A 20316-nucleotide genomic window follows, 5' to 3' on the forward strand; every position below is an offset into this window, starting at 1 on the left:
ACACTTAGGATTTATGTGCAGTTCAGCACTTGTTTGAAATATAACTTTTCCTACTAACAGGTCACATGTAATGGCTTCATCAGGAACAACATAAATATCAGTAGTATATGATGATCCATCAACACTTAATTTGCAAGTAAATACACCTTCTGTGTAGAACTTAACTCCTCCTGGTCCTCCTAGTAAAGTTTTATCTTTACGAATTGTGATTTCATCTAACTTCCACATAAATGACCTTCGACAGAGATTCACATCACTACCAGTATCAACTAAAGCATTAGTTTCTACACCTTGTATATCAACTAATTTACTTATACGATTAGTAGGATATATGCCATCAATAACTTGATTCACTTGTATTTTAACATTTTCATCTCTTTGACTTCTATCAGTATTTGGTCGACTAGTTGATGGACGATAAGAACATGATGATGCTTTATGACCAAATTCCTGGCATAAAAAACACTTAAATCCTTTACTAGCATCAGGACAAGAACTAGAACGGTGACCCTTTGCACCACAGTTGTAGCAACGATTAATGTTTGCTGATTGACCTTCATGTTTATATGATTTAAATGAAGCATTAGGCAATTCATTCAAATATTTTTTTTCGCTGAAGTTTATGTTTGACTTTGTATTTGCCCTTACGTTTAACTTCATCTTCTCATACAGTTCAAGTTTCAATTTTAGCTCATCAATGGATGTAGCGCCATACAGTATCATCTTGTTAACTTCCAAGTCTCTTATACCAGCTATAATATAATCAATAAGAGAATCTTCTTCAATATTGCCTAGCTGAGCAATCTGTTTCATCTTGAAAACATACTGCTGATACGATTCATCAATTTTCTTAAATCGCTCAGATAGTGAACGATGAATAGCAGCTGTGTTCATACGACTTTTAAACTCATTCTTCAGTTTATCTTTTAAAATTGTCCAAGTAGTAATTCCTCTTTCCGATTGAATATATAATTGAGCCGTTCCCATTAATAAACGTTTACCATAAATTAACTTCTCAGGATCGGACCAACGTAGTACACTAGCCATTTCTTCAATTTCTTCAATCCATCGATTAACTGGATAAGCATCATCACCAGAAAACTTTGACAGTGATTCTTCAACATCTCTAAAGCTTAAATGAGATTTGCTATGCTCAAGTCTCAAAGCAAATACTTCCTCTCGAAGTCTAGAAACTTCGTCCATAGTTTCATTAAAATTTTTATTTTTAGGCATCTCGAACTGTTATATAATCAAAAAGTTTAATCAAATTCAAATTGATGTTAGAAACCGATTAACAATAACTAGATCTCGCGAAAACGAACAAAGAAAAATTGCGCGTTTACTCAACCAAAATGGAGTCGTATACTAATACAATTACAAAAACGTTTTATATATTTTCGTCACTAACAACACTTATATAATACACGACAAATAGTTTGAATTTTTCCGGATGTTGAGTAGTCAAGATATCTTCTCCAATCTCTATTCCCGTTTGTTGACCGATGATTATCCCGGACAGGCCCCCAAAAAATGTGGGAAAATGCAAACAGGCAATTACAGGAACAGAGCGAAGACGCAATACTATTATTTAATTTATATATTTATAAATTAATACACAAAAACTCTATATAAAATATTCACACAACACAGAAATATTATATAAAACAGAATACACTTATAAACTAAAGAATATACATAGAGACACGTTTTAGCCGACTCACGACTTGACTTAATCTCCCTCTATGTACTTGATACCACTATCTATCTCCAGACCCTGGAAGTGGTGCCATCTAGATACCAATAGTACCCACATATATATATTATATGAATGATTGAATTCAAGAAGTTTAAAATTGTTTAAAGATTTGTTTTCCAAGTATAAAATGTTTGATTATTTTGTTTTCATAATACCGAGGCAACAATAATATGTTCCTATGGGCCAATAAATAATAAATTATTTTTATGGTGTTTATATACCTGCTACTGTTTGTTTAACGGCCAATTAGTTTTTGATCCATTTTTTATTGATGATGTACTGATTAGCATACAGTAGTCATCATTTGTCTCGGGTACAACTCGATAATATTCATTATACAAAAATGACATCTTAAATAATTCATGTCTATTTTTTATTATACGTTATTAAATGACTGGAGTGGAAAAATTTTCTTGATAACTACCATAAAAGTAATTTATTTTTGTTGGTCTATTGAAATAGATTATTGCTGTCTCGGTATTATTTAAATGTTTGATATTGTAAAAAAACACATGAGAAATTCAAATGTACACAAAATTGTAATTATACAGATAATTTACTACTGATAATTAATAAGTTACTTTTTACCAATTTTTTTTTTAAATATTAAACATTTTTGGTAAATTATAAAAAAAAATTATTTTTCTAATAATAAAAAAAAATTATTTATTATAAAAATTTTATAGTCACAACGTATAACAATTATTTAAAAAAAAAGTAACATATAATAGTGACTGGATCAAAAATTATAAGAGTTGATAGAACGCGGGATGACTCTTACTATTTACTATACTTTCTCACTATATGTATTTATACAATGATCGGCTTATCATAAATCACACGATTACTCAAAAAATAAATACAATATTAGAAAAAAAAATTGATTTTTTTTAGTTATAAGTAGGATGTTCAATAAGTAAGGAAACGGGTTTCTATTATTCTCATTGTTTTATAACAATTTGTCTGTTTCCTTACTTACTGAAAACTCTGTATATTTCTTGACACATCAGCTAATAATGAATTTTTAGAATCATCTCTTATGACTTAAAGGTGGGTCAACTTTATTTTTTCAAATATATGTATATTAAACTAGCTCATAAAATAAAAAAATAATTTAATTAAGAAAATTACTGGTCGATAACAACTTTTGGACCAGTACTTCCGAAGTTATTCTCACTTTTATATCTAAGCGGCACGAAGAGTACAACTTGTGATAAAAAAATCAGTACTCACTCCTCTCCTACAGCCTTTACTATACAATTTTCATATTCCGAAATACTGGTCTAAGAGTTGTTATCGACCAGTAATTTTCTTAATTAAATTATTTTCAATTTTATAACTTAGTTAAATATGTATTTTATGTGATATGATATATATACTTTTTTCTCTTATACCTTTAAAATTGAAATTCCAACAATAGAAATGCTCTTGATTTATCGCAGTATCAATATATAAAATATTTGATATATGGCAACTCATTGATCTTTTGGGGCATGCTTATGAATCGATAATATATTAAATAGGAATAATTTTTTTTTTGGTAAAATATTAATCAGAACAGAAATATTGATAGAAACGAAAAATTAGGAAACGTACTTTCGAGGAATGAAAATACATGCGACAGTATTATATCGAAAAAAACTAATGCCAGAATGTATTACAGAGGAAAATATTCTTTGAAAAAAGTAATATTGTATATCATATTATCATGGAATATATTATCAAGGAAAATATTTTTCCATATTATATTATTATGTAGTATATTACTAAGGAAAATACTTTCTCGATATAATCATTAATAATTATCATTGTTAAAATAATTAAAAAAAAAAACTAAATTATTGTATTTATGCCTATCTGCCCTTAACCTTCATCATTTGGTTTCTTTGTTGTAAAGTGTAGGAGAGGGTATCAAAAAATAAAATATATATCTATTTACGAATTCAATATACAAGATTGAAATTTTTTTAAATTGTCATAGAAAGAGTACAGCCAGGAAATGACTAGTGATAAAAATAACAATACCTTCGTTTTATCTCCAACCATTACTATACAAATTTAATAATTTCCGAATTCTGGTTCAAAAGTTGGTATCGGCCAATGATTTTATTAAATAGATTATTTTCTATTTTATAAGCCAATTAAATATGTATGTTGTATATTGCCATTAAAAAAAATTAAGTTGACATTTCTTTAAGTCATTATTAGCTGATATATCAAGAAATATATGTAATTAAAAGATATCAAATTTTTTTTTTAATATTGTATTTATTTTGCGAATAATCGAGTGGTTTACAATAAACCGATGACCTTGTATATGAGACGTGACGGGTACCTAGACTCCTATTATACTCGGTATGATATAGGTTATCGTTAATTTATTTTGTTTTAATCTAACATAATTTTATTATTTTTGACGACTTAAAACGATATAAAAAATATATAATCATTATAATTATTACGATAAACAGAGATGAAATTTAGACAATTTTATTGTAAACAAAAATAAATTAAAATTAGAATTAAATTAATGAAATTTATTAATTTCATCAATTTCGTATAATTATCTAAATCAATGTAATAGTTTCAGTACTGGAAAATAATAAGTATTTTTTTTAGTTAATCAAAAGTTTTTCAGTAAATAATATTAGATCATATAAGTAATTAAACAATAAAATTACTTTTATTGATACTTAATATCATAAGCATAAAGATATTAAGCAAATTTTTAACTGGTGGTCATCGTCACAGATTTTTGACAACCATTGAGCCTAACCATTTATTGAAAAAATTAGATTATTACTCAAAATATTTTCTTTCTGTCAATTATATGTCAAATGATATAAAACATTTATTTTTCTTTGGAGTCATATTGTGTTTTCACAAAGTACGTGGTTAATGTACCCTTTCCTTTAACGAATGTTGGGCCTCGACATTCACATTCATAACCAGCTGACATCAAAATTTTTGCTGTATCTTCGGTAACCTTGAAAATAAATTTGTTGTTAACAATAGCAATTTTTTAATTTCTATGATAAATTTTTTACCTGTATCCTGCCCATTATACCACAACTATCCATCCTAGAAGCTACGTTTACCGTGTTACCCCAAATATCATATTGAGGCTTTTGAGCTCCTACTACGCCAGCTATTACAGGACCATGATTAAGACCTATTCTCAATTTAAATCTCTGGAATGATTCTCGATTTATTTGCTCTAAAATTGTCATTAATGCAATAGCAAATTCTACTAAAATTACTACATTGTGTTCTTGTTGTCTGTCGGCTGCCTATAAACAATAAAAACGATTTCAATGAAAATCAATACAAGACTGTTTAAGTTTGAGATTTAGTAAAATAAAATTTAGCTAACATTTTGAAATTTTTTCCCAAAAAATGTTTTACTTTCTCGGAGTAATAATCACTAGGAATTAACATTGTTAACATAATTTCAAAAAAAAAAACTTAACTATCGTATCTATGCCTATAGCTCCTGACCTTATTAATTTGATTTATTTGTTGTAAAGTGTGGAAGGAGGTTTCAAAAAAAAAAAAAAAAAAATAATAAAATGTTATTAAAATTATTAACGATTCATTTGTTAAAGTGAATTATTAAAAAAAAAATCAATTAAACTATAAAAAATGATGTTTGTCAAATTTGTATAACTATACTCTAGGATAATAATAGTTTAAACTAAAATTAATAATATGTAATAACACGATTCATTTGTATAACATAACACTTCGAAAAAAATAATTTTAAATATATAAATATGTAATAACTTAATATAATTACGTGCTGAAAAAAAGGAATTTTAACTACAAGATCACCTTTAATTTGCTGTCTTCTTTTCCTGGCCTAAGACCTGATGCTAACATATATGTACTTCCTATTGTTTTAATTTTTTCAATTGAACTAAATTTGGGCTTTAATAAAAGCTGCAAATATCAAAATAATAATTAATAATTTTTATTGACATACAAATTCTTGATTATTTACTATCTACATATGAAATTTCTGATTATTTACTTTATCGAAATCACATATAATTTCATTTAGTAGTCGGAGACATTCGAGTCCTTGTTTGTTGACGTCGTTTTCATCGTAAAACTCTTTATAATTTGGTATAGAAGCAAACATAACTGCAATACAGCTGTAGCGCTCATGGTATAAATCCTAAGTTGTTATAAAGAAATAAAAAAAAAGTGTTACAAAAAAATTTTTTTGATATTTTAGAAATTAACCTGTAGTGCTTGTTCTCGAAGAAAATGTTCAGCGACGTGAGCTGGTAAAATGTTTTCCAATAGTATTTTGTTGATACCTCGCATCGTTTCAACTTCTTCTTGTTCGACTTTTAATTTTGCTCGCCATAGAAAATCCGTTCGTGCGGAAAGTTCATTTTTTCGATCCAAAATAATAAATATGACCATTAAAAGTACTATTGGAGCCCATATTTTTAACTGCCATGGAATTTCTCTAGAATGAGAAGTCATTAAAGTATTGTCAAATTGAAGGCCTTGAGGCAATAACAACACATGTCGATTTTTTTTTTTAATTTTTAGTAGAAACAAAAAATATTCGGAAATATCTTGTTGTTGCATAAAAAACACAACGAAACATGTTCATTTTTTGGCCAAAATCATTTTTTTTCCTTGTAATTAAATAAAAAATTATAATCTACTTGACATATCTCGTTATTATAATATCCAAAAATGTCTAAAAATGGTTTTATACATAGAGTTATAATACTAATGGACATGTCTTGATGTGTTTTCTATGCAACAACAAGACATTTCTGAATATTTTTTTTATCTGCTGAAATATTAAAAAAAAAATCGACATGTCTCGTTGTTACCTCAACTTCAATTATAATTTGTTAAGATTTTGGATTTATGTACTCACGACTCATCATATTCCTTGAAATGATATTGAAACAATGGTAACGATTGATATAGCGACAAGTGTAGTATGGAACACAAAATCATTATGAAAAGTTTTAGAGTGATACCGATTCGTAGAAACACTGCAATCGACATCAATGTAAATATTGTGTTATACATGAATGCCTGAAATTTAAGTGGATATCAAAAACAAAATCGGTAATTAATTACGATTTACTATTAACTTACTAAAACAATAGAAGATAAATGTATATATTCATCTGGAGCCATATTATTAGATGAGTTTGAAGTGATGTTTAGTAGTGGATAGTCTAAGGTTATATTTTTGAAAATTGTGTTTTCATCATATTTATTATCAGAGTCTAACTAAAATACATTAATTTCCATAAAAACATTTCCTAACAATACTTTTAAAATCTTGTTCTTGTACTCACTAGTAGGATTACAGTACATACTCCTACTAAGGTCGATGTTAATAAAAAAATAGCTATTCGAAGCAATCTGGACGAACCTACGGATATGTTATCTTGAGAAGCACAATCGTAGGCCGGCATCCAGCTAACATAAGTAAAAACTGATAATGTTAAAAGAGAAGCTCCTTGAGATATCCACATTGTCAACGTTCTTGAGATACAAAAATTAAAAAAAATATAAATTTTTATGTTAAATAGTTTTTTGAACAATTTACTTAGGAATCATTAGTTGTTGAGTAACAGTGATACAAAGAAAAATTGCTAAAGCGGCAGTACTGTAGTATTTATAATACGGGTCATTTTGATTTCTATATTGAGATTCTTGAATTCCATTTTTGAACCACAAGCATACCGGGTTGAAATCTTCTATACTATAACATTTTCTAAAACATGTAAGTTAAAATTAAATTGAAATAGTAAAATAAATGAGAAAAATAAATTTAATTCCACTTACTGGCAATCTAAACAAGTGTTTTTGGAGGGCAATAAATTCGATTCGATCATTGCTAAACTCTGGAATATTAATGTATACAAGAATTTAGGACATCAGTTTGATCAAATTAATAATTTATATATATTTACCGCAAGTCCGATGTTTTTTGCCATTGTACTTTCAGTTATATTAGCGAATGGTTTGTCTGCTCCCCAGCACTCTATGTATTTGGTCATTTTACTCGGAGAACGATTTCTATTTACACCATCATCCTGAATGCGTCCGATATTTTCTACATGCTTGTTTCCTTTTGAATCCAACGCCTTACCGTTTGCCTGATAAATAAGCCAATTATACCTAATTATATTTTTTTTTATGGTTATGAAAAAGATAAATTTTTCACGATAAAAAAAGTTTAAATAAACGTCATTTATTTTATTTAATAAGAAATATTTTATATGTGGTAGGTAGGAAGTTACAGTTTTCAATACTTCAATGCTAAAGCCGCACCAATGATTTCATGAAAGCGTATGACACGTTTTAATCAATTTAATGATACTTTCATCATTTGTTTTACTACTCGTAGTCTACAATAAAAGTTATGTGAACATTATTCAATTTTCATATAGTGTGCTTATTCTAGTTCACTGATCTAAATTATAGGAAGTCGAATCGGGATGAAATCCAAGAATCTACGGCACGTTATAAATAACAAATAATTGGGTTTGATTTGGTTTGGTTCAAAAATTAAATACTTTTTTGTTATTGATTTTGTGGTGATTTCGAAGTGTTTCGTTTAATAATACAATACGGCGATTGAGCAAAGAAAAATTAAAATTTTACTAGTGTTTTTTATGTTTTTATTAATTAAAAACGATGCAAATGTATTTTTTATTTTATAATTATTAAAAATATTAAATTTATAATTCTAACTATACGTTTTATAATTATAATTTAGACTGTATCTTCTCATAACTAATCATTTATATATTTTTATTTTAATTAAAATAATTTGAATTAAATAGCACTTAATAAAATAATTATTATTTTATTAAGTGCTATTTAATATCTTGATAAAAAAGGTCCAGATTAGTTATAAGAATAAAATAAAAATGCGATAATGATAAATAAAAAATGTTAGTTCTTTAAACTTCATATCTATAATAGTAATTATATTGTTCTCATAGGTAACTCATATGTGATACATGTTTAAACCATGTCAAAACTACTAAATAAGATAGGCCTAATAAAAAATCAAATCAATTTTTCCGTGTTTTAGATAGTTTTGATTTTTTTTTATCAGTAAAAATTGTAAATTTTAATATTTTATACGGCTTAGTTTAAGTATAAGGACTAGGATTTCATAAAAAAATTTTTAAAGTTTAAAAACTTTTTTTTAAGAAATGATTTTCTGAAATAATATACCAAATTAAAATTTAAAAATTATTTTAATTCATTGATATTCGATAGAATTTCTATTTTTGATGTAAGAAAATGTTTAATAATGTGTTATTTATATTTTATTGGTACGTGTAAAAACGATAAAATTATTATAATATAAGAGATAATTATATAAATTAATGTTTAAAATTATTAAATTAGATATTAAAGATATTATGTCTTCTTACTTGTAGCAGCTTTTCGTTAAAACAAATATGATATGATCTTATCAGCTCAATAATAATAAATCTTGTAAAATATTCGAATTAATGCATTTTAATTATTTTTTTTGTAATTTTATTTTATAATCTAATACTTTTAATAACCTACCGGTTATCTGGTAAATTAAACTAAATTTATGTAAAAAAATGATTAAAGGTTTTTTTTATGGATTTAATATGGTTTTATCATGACCAGTATTTGGGAAATTTTTTTTTGAAAATGCCAATTGGCAATTACATATTTTAAGTATTAAAAAATATATTTTGAATATATATTTTTTTAATATTTGTATACATATTATGAATACCTTTCCAATATTTTTTCGAATATTTATTCTGTATACAAAAAAAGAAATTTTTTACAAGTCTAATAATAATAGATACGTATTAGTTCGTAGTTCAAGGTTGTTGATTAAGAAATTATTTATTTTAATCATAATAAGTTAAAAATGGCATATAATACAATCCTTTTTTTTTTTATATGCCATTTGTTGTAATTGAATGGGATAGGTATTTTTTTATAAAAAGAAAAGAAATATTTGTGCGTAAAGAATTCCTTAAGGCTATGTATTGTTGTAGTTTAGACAGCCTAAACCGATGGTAAATACGGGTTAAAACGTGCGGCGCCAAGGGTGAAGTTAAATCAGAACAAAAAATGCAAATGGACTGTTTGAGACTGCAGAAAAATATACGAAGCTTAGTAGTCATATTATTAAAAGCCAGCGTATGCTCTTTGTTGTATATTTTGTATTGTTCGCGATACTTAGTATTTATCTACTTAAAAACTTTACATATTTCTTTATTTACAGAAATACACAATATGAATTTAGAGTCGTTATTTAAACTGTGTTATATTTGAACATATTTTTTTTCCAATTTATAATACTCATTTCCGACCTAAAAAATCACGATCCATTTCAGTTGTTTGCTCAGAGCTTTTAAATGCCGAAATGGCTCGAGTGAAAAATAAATAAAAATGAAACTTTCGAGTGATCTTAAGGTTTTACGTTTCGCTCACTTTTACGATGTCATCATAAAATGGCAAGTTAAGTTAAACGCATCCGGCTAACTGCGGACTTAGTATACATATGTCGGGTTCGGTGGGTTCCGCAAGGCTGACAAAACGTAGTAAGTAACGTTGTAACTACAAAGAGTAGTACAAAACGGTTAAACGCACGTACCAGTTTTGATCTCTCGAGTCTATTATTTTGATTTTTTATAGATTCCCGTAGTCGACCTTTTGAAATTTTTGTCTTCTTTTCTCGGCATAGAAGAATATTTTGTCTCGTTGAACTTTTAAGTCATTGCACGTGGCTTAAGTTATTAAGATAACGTGTGTCGGCCACGAAAGCTGTAACTCAATTTACCTCGCGGTTTAGATAGTTTTCAACAAAAGTAGTGATCTGTGATGGATCGTCTTCGATCCAGTATATGTAACGGATGAAACTTGTCCTAATAAGGACGAGTATTATATACGAACTAATAAGTCTATATATGAATTTTATTCATGAAGTTGAAATACTGTACAGTGATCTGAGTATACTTACGGTTTGCTCAGATGGGTGTATAATGAGGAAAGTTTCGACTTTGTGGTCTGCCAAGTAACCTTCTCTAGAACCTCCGTTACCAGGTTCAACGGCGAATCTGCCATTCAACTGTTGCATTGTGGCTCTTGTTATGTGTACACGACTGTAATTTTAGTATTAAGAGTATGATTAGTATTTTTTATTTAATTTGAACATTCTATGCTCCCTCTTTCAACTTAAAAATAAGTTTTTCAAGTTGTACTCATAATTCAAAAATGTTATTTTTACCACCTTTTTTATTTTTATTAGATTACCTTTAAAATTTTTTTTAATATACTTTTAATTAAACAACAAATTTAATATTAAAAAAGTTTTGTTTGAAATATTCTTTTTTAGACGGTGGTGTATTTAGCCATTTTTCCTGACGGGAAATATGTCACATTTGTTAGTAAAACTGATTTAAAATTTATCAAGTAATCATTATTTACTTAATTATTATAACTATAAGTTATTATGTGAGACATGTAATGTCGGATTAACAGGAGAAACGCTGTATTTTTAATCATATTTACGTAGTTTGTACGTGAACATTGTACAAATGTCTATTTTTTAATGTTACACTTTTATGTAAGTACCTCGAACGCGTTATTTAAGTTGAGTTCTACCTCAAAGTTAACAAAGTTAAGAATGATTATAATTTTTACTCATTAATTTTAAAATACAAACTAACATCTAAGTGTTCTTTAAAATAGAGGTTTTGGGCTATTTTTACAAAAATACTGTACGTTGGTTTTTACAAACGATATTTCCACAAATGTTTATTATAAAATGTATCTAACGTTTCAAAATGTAGTTTTTGTGTTAGTTTTACAAATTGGGGTTCGGGTTAAAAAAGACTAAATTTAAAAATAAAGGAACTTTTTTCATTTTTAAATAACCATTGCTTAAGCACTAAGTTTTCATAAATATTAAACTACAACAAAAAGTAGTAGAGTTCTTCTTGCAAGGAAAACTTAAATTGCGTTTTCTATTAACGTAGCTCTAAATAGCTTCTAATAAATTTTGTTTTTTGGTATATTTTTGCTTCTTTTAGTATAAATTACTGATTTATAGAAAAATAGTGTGTTATGGAACAAATAAATAAATCAAATAAATTTGAACAAAATTATGTGAATCAATAATAAAAATACTTTTTAAAGTTCGCCATCACTAACAGAAATTTAATATTTAAAAGATAGTATCAGGGTTTTTTAGATTTACCATAGTAAACATATCTGTTGACATATCTAATTTATTTTCGAGCAACATTTGACGAAAGTAACTAACGCATGATCACTACGTAGAATATCGAGAGATTGGATCAGTTTTCAATATATTTAATGTCCCATAATCAACGAAGTTTGATTGCACTATTAAAATGTCAAACCCATGCCACCAATATTTTTCCTCTTGATTAACTTATCATTGACATGCATTCTATGTATAAACGCATTATTATTTAATGGTTTTACATCCTTTAATAACAATAGAAGTTGACGGTAAAGTGTGATTTTTATGCAAATTAGCACTTCTACTACTTAAACCCTCACTTGTGTAACTCGAAGGATCGGTATGTCTCGTTTATACGTTGCGAATAACTTATTTTACTTTATAGTTATCAATTAAAATTAATTTATTGAATAAATTGTAAAAAAATTATTGCGTTCGTATAAAATGTTAGCTGTAAAAATCATTTTATTAATTACAAAATCACGGGTCAGTGATTTTCAACTAACTATGGTAAAACTGTTGATTTAATTTCATAGAATAATTAAATTTACTCAAAAACCATTTTCTTCTATTTGTTTATTACCATCTACTGTATTATTTTTATACTTTTAGCTTAACTGCAAAGATACTTTTTCCATTACAAATTTTTATTTGCATTTTATTTTATTACTTTGAAGTTTGATATCTTTTTCGTGTTATTTATCCTTGTCCCATGTTTCAATATATTTAAATAACGATTTCAATTTAATAGTCTTACTATGTTTTTTACTCTTATCAACTCGTAAAATGAAGGCAATTAACTAGTTTTGTATACTCCGAGTATAAAAATAAGACTAAATATACAATATATTGATTAAATTTGTCTTATTATTTATACATATTCTTTAGTTATTATTTAAAAATTAGTATTATAACACTACAATTGAATTTATTTAGAACTCCGTTACTTTAGGAAGAAAAAGAATCATCATTATTCAAAAATATATCTTAAAAGTATGCGAGGTTCATGTCGGAAGTTAATTTCAAAACTTCTCGCAAGTACGAGCAAACAATAATGGTGTTGGTATAGTCGAGTCATCTTGTTAAGCCATCTGTGTACCAACCTTTTATTAGGGGTTAAATATAGACAATTTTACGATGTTTTTTTATTATTTCCGTCGTGTTATAGTTGATAACAAAACCGGTTTTGTGTACATGCATTACATTTTGAAGCAATACGAATTTATTGATTTAATAACGACGCGCATTTATTTTATGTAGTATGAAATACAAAACTTAGTACCAGCCTCATTTTTTATAAAGAGTAATGAGATATTTCTGATAATTCTTATTACTCATACAATGTATATGTAATTGTCGCGGTAGCGGTAAAGCTACGATAACGAAATTTACTTTAGCAAATTTAATTGAACTTTTTAGGTTAATATTAGAGAATAATAATATTAAAGAAGTAAAAACGATGATTTTTTTATCCAAACATAAAATAATTTTCACTGTGATAATATCATATGAGCGTGGATACTGTGAAAAACTCAGACTGTTCGTTAACCGGTGGACGGTCACCTGTATGTTTATATGTCAACGCCGCCAGTCGCCGATGATTGATAAGACATTTCGGGTTTTGGGCCATTTAAGAAGGCACGACACGGTCGGCGTATTATCATCTTGATTCGGATGATATTCAGTTCAGTGCGACGGTCATACTACGACTGCGTCACAGTACAGCAGAAAACTGTTCTAAATTTGTAAATCTTTGACTAATGTAACAACTGTAGTATTTATACTAAGAGAGTAAAACATTAAGAATTGATCACTTGTGGCTAATATCATTTAACTCATAATTTCATATATTTTTCTTGCAAAAATTATTTTTTAACTCTGCGTTTCTTTATTAATTTTTCATCATTAAAAATTACTCAGTCATTTAATAAATTCTCTTCGTTACTTATTTGAGGTATGTCAAGTGAAATGTTGTTGGTTTGAAAGTTGGAAAGATTCTATCAAAAAAAAATCATGGTAACATATAGATTGTATTTATTTTTTAATTTCAAAGTGTAGCTGAAAACGTATTACAATAATTGTAATTATTGTTTATAACAGTGTGTTTTTCTAATAATTAAAACTATTAATTTTCAGTTTGACTATGTCCTTAAATCATTTTTTTTTATTGTCATGTATACCTGTTGCATTTTAAGCACTTCATATTATACTAAATGCAAATTTTATCCTATCATTCTCCATGTCTGCCCTATGGGTGCACAAATGGGTGACAGAGAGGGCAGATGTCCCTCTTGTTATTTTGATTGTTCAATTTTCTTAAAATTAAATTTTTTAATTGTATTATGAATACCAGGATTGTGAGTATTGTTTTTATGGATTAATAACATGTTGGTTTGGTTTTTTATTTATTAAATTTATAGAGACTCTTGATTTTATAAATAATACATAACAATACCAAAAAATCTTATTTATCATTTTTTTTCTGCAAAGCCAATAGACACCAATTAAAATAAAATTTTTGAGAATGCTACTTGTATTTTCTCCCTACCCTAAAAAACACTATACAATTATACACATTATATGGAGTGTTCAGTAAATTAAGAAACGGGTTTCTATTGTTCTCATTGTTTATAACAATTTACCTGTCTCCTTAATTACTGAACACCCTGTATATTTTTATTAGAAAAAATACATAATTTTTTAGGAAGCTTTGTTAACTGAGATGACTAAATTCTATCGTATTGTGCTATTAGTGTTGGCCTCTAAAAATGCGCCGTTTTCTGGCTGAGTACCCCGGTCACCTCTCTTAACTTCAACACTAAGTGTATTGTGCAAACAGCGAAACTAAATATTTAAAAAAATATTTTGCCCCTCTTCATAAAAAATTTCTAAAGCTCTCAACCAGCGTTTTTAAAAAAACGGTCTGTACCCAGACTTTTTAGCATAAAAAGGAAAATCATTTATCTAAAAGAATATAGCTGGTGTGTAAATATTTGATCAGCGACGCAGTGCGGGGCGTTTGATGAATAATCGTTTTAATTACCCTGGGACACCACCAGATTCCATGTGATTAGCAAGCGTGACATCATCACTCCAAACGTCGAATTGCCACTTCCTTAGTCCTAACACACCGCATAAAACGTTTCCCGTATGTATACCGATTCTCATGTCTACATTGAAACCTGCCGCTTCTCTGACGAACCTTATTAAACAGAAATAAAAATATATTGTTAAACAAACGTTAATCTTACAATTTATTAGTTAATGAAAATCTCGTTAATATGGAGTCGCTTGACATACAGTGAAAGTGCAACTTTTGGAATAGTTAGCTATTCAAGTCGTATAGGTTTTAGCATCTACAAATCTATTATGTAAGCTTGACGTGTACTGAATAAAACATATTTTGAAGCTAAAGGAATTATAATCACTAATAACAGAATATATATTTTATGAATTACAGAGTTTTTAAATTAACTGGTTGAGGTCGGCAATGCATTATTAATCAATCGAATTGGAAAGGTAGTATGTCTGTACTGTGCTTTTAAAATAGATTATAAATGCCAAAACCTCTATAGTCAACTCAGTGGCAAAAAAGTGTTATTGAATTACACCAGAGATGTACCCGTTTCAGAAACGTTTAATTGAAACTTTTTACGAAAATATTTATGAATCAGTATAAATATAAAACCATTGGTTTTATATCAAAGCCCAGCTTCGACAAAATCTTTATATGATCGTCCCTGAAACGTTATTTTATACTCTGCTCTCACTCTAAATCAACAGAAACTAACATAACTGTACCTCTTTATGAAAATAATTATAAAACACTTTGGCTATCAATTCACGTCAAATTGTTATTTATACCTAAAGGTATATATTACATTTATGTTTTAAAACAGGCGGAATAAATAATCCAAATTAAATAATAAATGGAATAACTTTGAAATGTTTACTTTATTATGACATTACTTTAAAGATTAAAGAAATATTATAGTTTTTTTGTTTAATACATTAACAGTACATATTTAATAAAATATTTATAATAAATAACAAACACAAATTTCATAATTAGTTTTTTCTATGTCCGCGTAAGAATAATAACACTTTACCGAGTTTTGTAATGTGCGCAGGACTTGAAATCGTCTATATATTTACAAAAATTAAATAAAAAGTTTGAAAACCCGTATGACCAATAAATAAACTCACAAGAATAAGAAATATTAATATCATTTCAAATGTTATGTAATGAAAGTCACACAGACATACCTAATTACTTTGACTTACAATGTCCGCATAATATCAATAAAACAAATATATGCACAATATTTATATTTTCACATTGGTTTCAATCAATTAAATTATTAATGGTTATTCTCAAACTTTAATATAATTTATTTAGCAGTTATTTATCTATTTTTTATTGGGAAAGTGAACGATTATTTGTTATTTTTCACTTGGATATTGAATGTTGTTATTGTGTTAATTATGAACGATTTAAAAATTGTTTACTGAGCAGTAGTTTATCTTATGGTTATTATTGTGATCGCATCATACAAGTTATAAGCGTAATTGTGTAAAATATTCACCTAATAGCTTCGATCATTTGCAAGCCCATGTTGACACAGTTGTATGCGTGATTTGGCCGGGACACGGGTAATCCAGAAACACAATAGTAACAATCACCTAAGATCTTAATCCGCATGCATTGATTATCCTAATAATAAATAATAAATATTCCATAGTACATGTGTTGCATATGTCATTGTATTTTAGAATCTTAGAACTTAATTAAATATTATATATTTTTGTGTATACTTCACTGGTAATTTTTACTTTGCTTGATTATTACAGTTTATTTTTATTTTTTTTTATTAATTGAAATTCATATAAATATTTTTTGATCCTATTGAGTGTACAAAAAGATACTTATAATAAATAATACGGTTTAAAATACTTTTTTCCGTATTAGTACTTTTTATTTCTTTTTGGTTACAAATGAGTTTTACAATAACCTTTTAAAATTCCATTCTACTCCCTTGAAGATACGAGGTGCATTTGAGCATGTGATTGCTTAAGCTGTTATTATTTATCTGCTTATTGTTGAAAAACTACAATAATAAACAAGTTAACTAAAAAAATTTACATATCAGTTGGCAATTATGAATGGAAAATATTCAATAAATCTCATACACAAACTTTAAAAAGTTATACCTTGTTTTTTGCAAAGATTGCTTTTTAGCTATAATTATTTGTCGAGTAAAATTTTGGAATAATTCATTTAAGATAATTATAATAAACCAACATTAATTATTAACAATTAAAATTTAAATAATTGCTATTTCGAAAAATAACCATAATTATTTTTACATATATTCATAAAAAAATTCCCCATAGTCATTTTTCTCGTTTTACAATGAAACTTGTACAAAGAATGTCTAATATTTTCAAATATAACTTATACAGTCTAATGTCTCTGATTCATTATTACTAATTTAAGGTAATTCATTGTTATATTTTTAATTAAAAAGATGAACAGTTTTTATTTTTGAATGTGTTGGGATTAGTAGAATATTTTTTTTTTAATCAGCAATTCAGTTGATAGTATTCCAAATTTCAGTTATATCAAATATCAATACATAAAATTTACTAAGAATTTAGTTCAAATCACTTACTCCGTTAAACTTTTTGGTCGTATTAAATAGCCTATACTTAGACTGATTCAAAAATACAATTATTTTAAGATATTTTAGTATTTTTAAGTATTATTAATTTTTTATTGAAAGCTTCGAAACTGCAGTATAGACGTTACAATTTGAAATATGTATATAGTTATTAATAATTAATAATTATAATTATTATAAGTAAACGTTAAATTACATTTATTAAAACTTATTGTAAATTCTCATTAATATAACTTAAATTGCAAAATTTGATTACACTCAAATAAATTATCAATACTTTTTAAAAAAAATATTATGCTGTATTGTAAGATCCAAGTGGTATACAATTTTTAAAAGTAATTATATGTGTAAAAACAAAATATCATACCTGAGCTATTTGATCAAATCGACCAAACAATTCATTGAGTGTCTTGACGAGATCAGATGCCGATAATTGTTCAGACAAGGGAGTAAAGTTAACTATATCTGCATATAAGATACTTAAAAAAAAAATTATTATTTTTATTTTTAAATATGCAATAACTTAGTAAAAAGTAATGTATTTTAGTACGAAAAAAAATGAAATTATCTTATATAATTTTATTTGTAATATATAATATATTTTTAATAATGAAACTTTGATGAAATCCCACAATACTTACTATAGAGTAAATATTATAAGGTTTTTATTAAATAAAATTATTTTTCATTATTATGACAAATAACTTTTTTTCTAAGTATAAAATCAACAGAACGTATTATCTGTTTTTGTAGTTTATTGATTAAAGGTTTTTTATCACACGGCACCATGGATATGCAATTTTAATACATTGCTGATACCATGAAATATTTATTTATTTTTTATATCAAAATATTATGGAATGTTTTTCAATCACAATTTATTTTAATATCTTATAGTGTACTTTAACGATAAGATAAATATTATTTTCATAATATTGATTATAAATTTAATATGGTCGCTTACTCAATAAAATTATTATACAAACAAGTAAATAAGAAATTGCTATTACTCGAGAGTTTATGAATTGCAATGTTAATATGATGGGTTCTATCTCGAAATAATAGAATTTTCAGAAAATAATTTTTTAAACATACATTTTTATATAATAATATTATTCTAAAAATATAAAAACTTGATTGATTATCTAATCAACTGAATGTTTTTTTTAAATGCTTAAAATTAGTATGAGCCAATATTTTGTTTTATCAAAAATGAATTCAAAGAAAAGTTTCTCAATTCTTAAAAAATAGCATAATTAATAAAAAAGGTAAATATCTATATAGAGTAAATTTAGGTTAATACAAATTCTAATCTCTAGCGGAAGTATTTAGAGGTATTTAATGATAGGTATGCAATTATGAGAATGGCATTTGGTAGTTTACTTCAAATAACAGGTAAATTAGTACAAACAAATATGATTAAAAGACATAAAAAATATTTTCAATCAGAATTTTTTAAAATTAGTTTAAGGGTAAATAAATCAGAAAATAACACATTAAAATAATGAAGTATATCTTTATTTATTTGAAATTATATTCTTATATCTTACCTTACATTATTGTGTCTTTGAACATACATTTCGTGGAATCTTGTCTGTTTGTTAGTCACATCGTCTTGACATGCATCCGCCATCTTTAGCATAATACTTCTTTTCACCTATAACATAAATTCACTTAAAATGTTTTACTTAAAACGTACAAGTATCAGATGATTTTTTCTAATTTAGTGAACGACGAATGTATTTCTAGCAAACTTTTTACATTCAAAAGTATTTTGCATTTATAAATGCTTGTTATTTAATTTTGATGTTGACAATTTTTTTATTACCCATTTTTAATATATGATCTATAAGAATAATCTATCTAAATATGAGAAAAACTTATCGTTTTATACATCTAATAATATTTTAATAAAATGGAAAACCATTGGTTTTTACTTATTGGACTCTTTTTATTAATTGTGTATTTACAGTTGGACAAAAATTATATACATTTATTTAAGCAATGAAAGATGAATTACACTATTTTTCAATATTCTATTTAATCCTCTAGATCCCCGATCAGTACGGCTTCATACACATAATAATCCAAATGCATTCACATATGTTTTATAGCAAATATTTTTAATATGATACATCGAATCGTAAAAATAGATATTTATATAAACATAAATAAGACATGTCGTAAATATGCTGGTATTTATTAGGAAATAAAATATGATGCATGAAAACGCGTTATCAATTTAGACGAATATTGAATTTTATATTTAGAATATATAAAATATTTGTTAGTTTTTTTAGTTATTGCAAACAAAACATTGAAGGTACAGTCTATTTGTACCATATTTAAATTATTAATAATTTTGGCCTATTTTTCAGTATAGTTTTACTTCAGAATCAGTATGGCAAAAATACATATTTTTTTTTAACGATTAAATTATACTATAGTAAAAATGAAACTAAAAAAATGAATAAAATTCAAAAGAGTAAACAGTAGTTTTATATTAATTTAATAATATTATTCTTTTAGCTTCGATGCGAAGCTGAGAAGGTATTGGTTTTACTAAGATGTGTTTTTTTTTTTTTTTTTTTTTTTTTTTTTTTTTTTTTTTTTTT

General features: G+C 26.3%; 1 protein-coding gene across 5 annotated transcripts in view; it reads right to left on the reverse strand.

Annotated features, from left to right (window-relative positions):
- Positions 1–4417: 4417 nt before the first annotated feature.
- LOC126895353 (adenylate cyclase type 2) overlaps positions 4418–20316 on the reverse strand; it is a 50646-nt gene continuing 34747 nt past the window's right edge. For 4 of the 5 annotated variants that reach the window (XM_050667121.1, XM_050667124.1, XM_050667123.1 and 1 more), the window contains 16 exons: positions 19252–19358; positions 18069–18180; positions 16607–16734; positions 15064–15222; positions 10773–10914; positions 7714–7899; positions 7586–7644; positions 7347–7514; positions 7093–7282; positions 6887–7024; positions 6660–6823; positions 6002–6233; positions 5787–5933; positions 5588–5695; positions 4804–5046; positions 4418–4742 (listed from right to left, as the gene is read on the reverse strand). In XM_050667121.1, coding sequence (XP_050523078.1) covers positions 4608–4742; positions 4804–5046; positions 5588–5695; positions 5787–5933; positions 6002–6233; positions 6660–6823; positions 6887–7024; positions 7093–7282; positions 7347–7514; positions 7586–7644; positions 7714–7899; positions 10773–10914; positions 15064–15222; positions 16607–16734; positions 18069–18180; positions 19252–19358 — 2418 coding nt within the window. In that variant the 3' untranslated portion in view covers positions 4418–4607. The remainder of the gene's footprint in view (positions 4743–4803; positions 5047–5587; positions 5696–5786; positions 5934–6001; positions 6234–6659; positions 6824–6886; positions 7025–7092; positions 7283–7346; positions 7515–7585; positions 7645–7713; positions 7900–10772; positions 10915–15063; positions 15223–16606; positions 16735–18068; positions 18181–19251; positions 19359–20316) is intronic. The other variant, XM_050667125.1, reaches the window with a different exon arrangement.

This window comes from Daktulosphaira vitifoliae, unplaced genomic scaffold (genome assembly GCF_025091365.1).
Source record: "Daktulosphaira vitifoliae isolate Bord-2020 unplaced genomic scaffold, ASM2509136v1 Scaffold_1, whole genome shotgun sequence".
Classification (NCBI taxonomy): Eukaryota; Metazoa; Arthropoda; class Insecta; order Hemiptera; family Phylloxeridae; genus Daktulosphaira; species Daktulosphaira vitifoliae.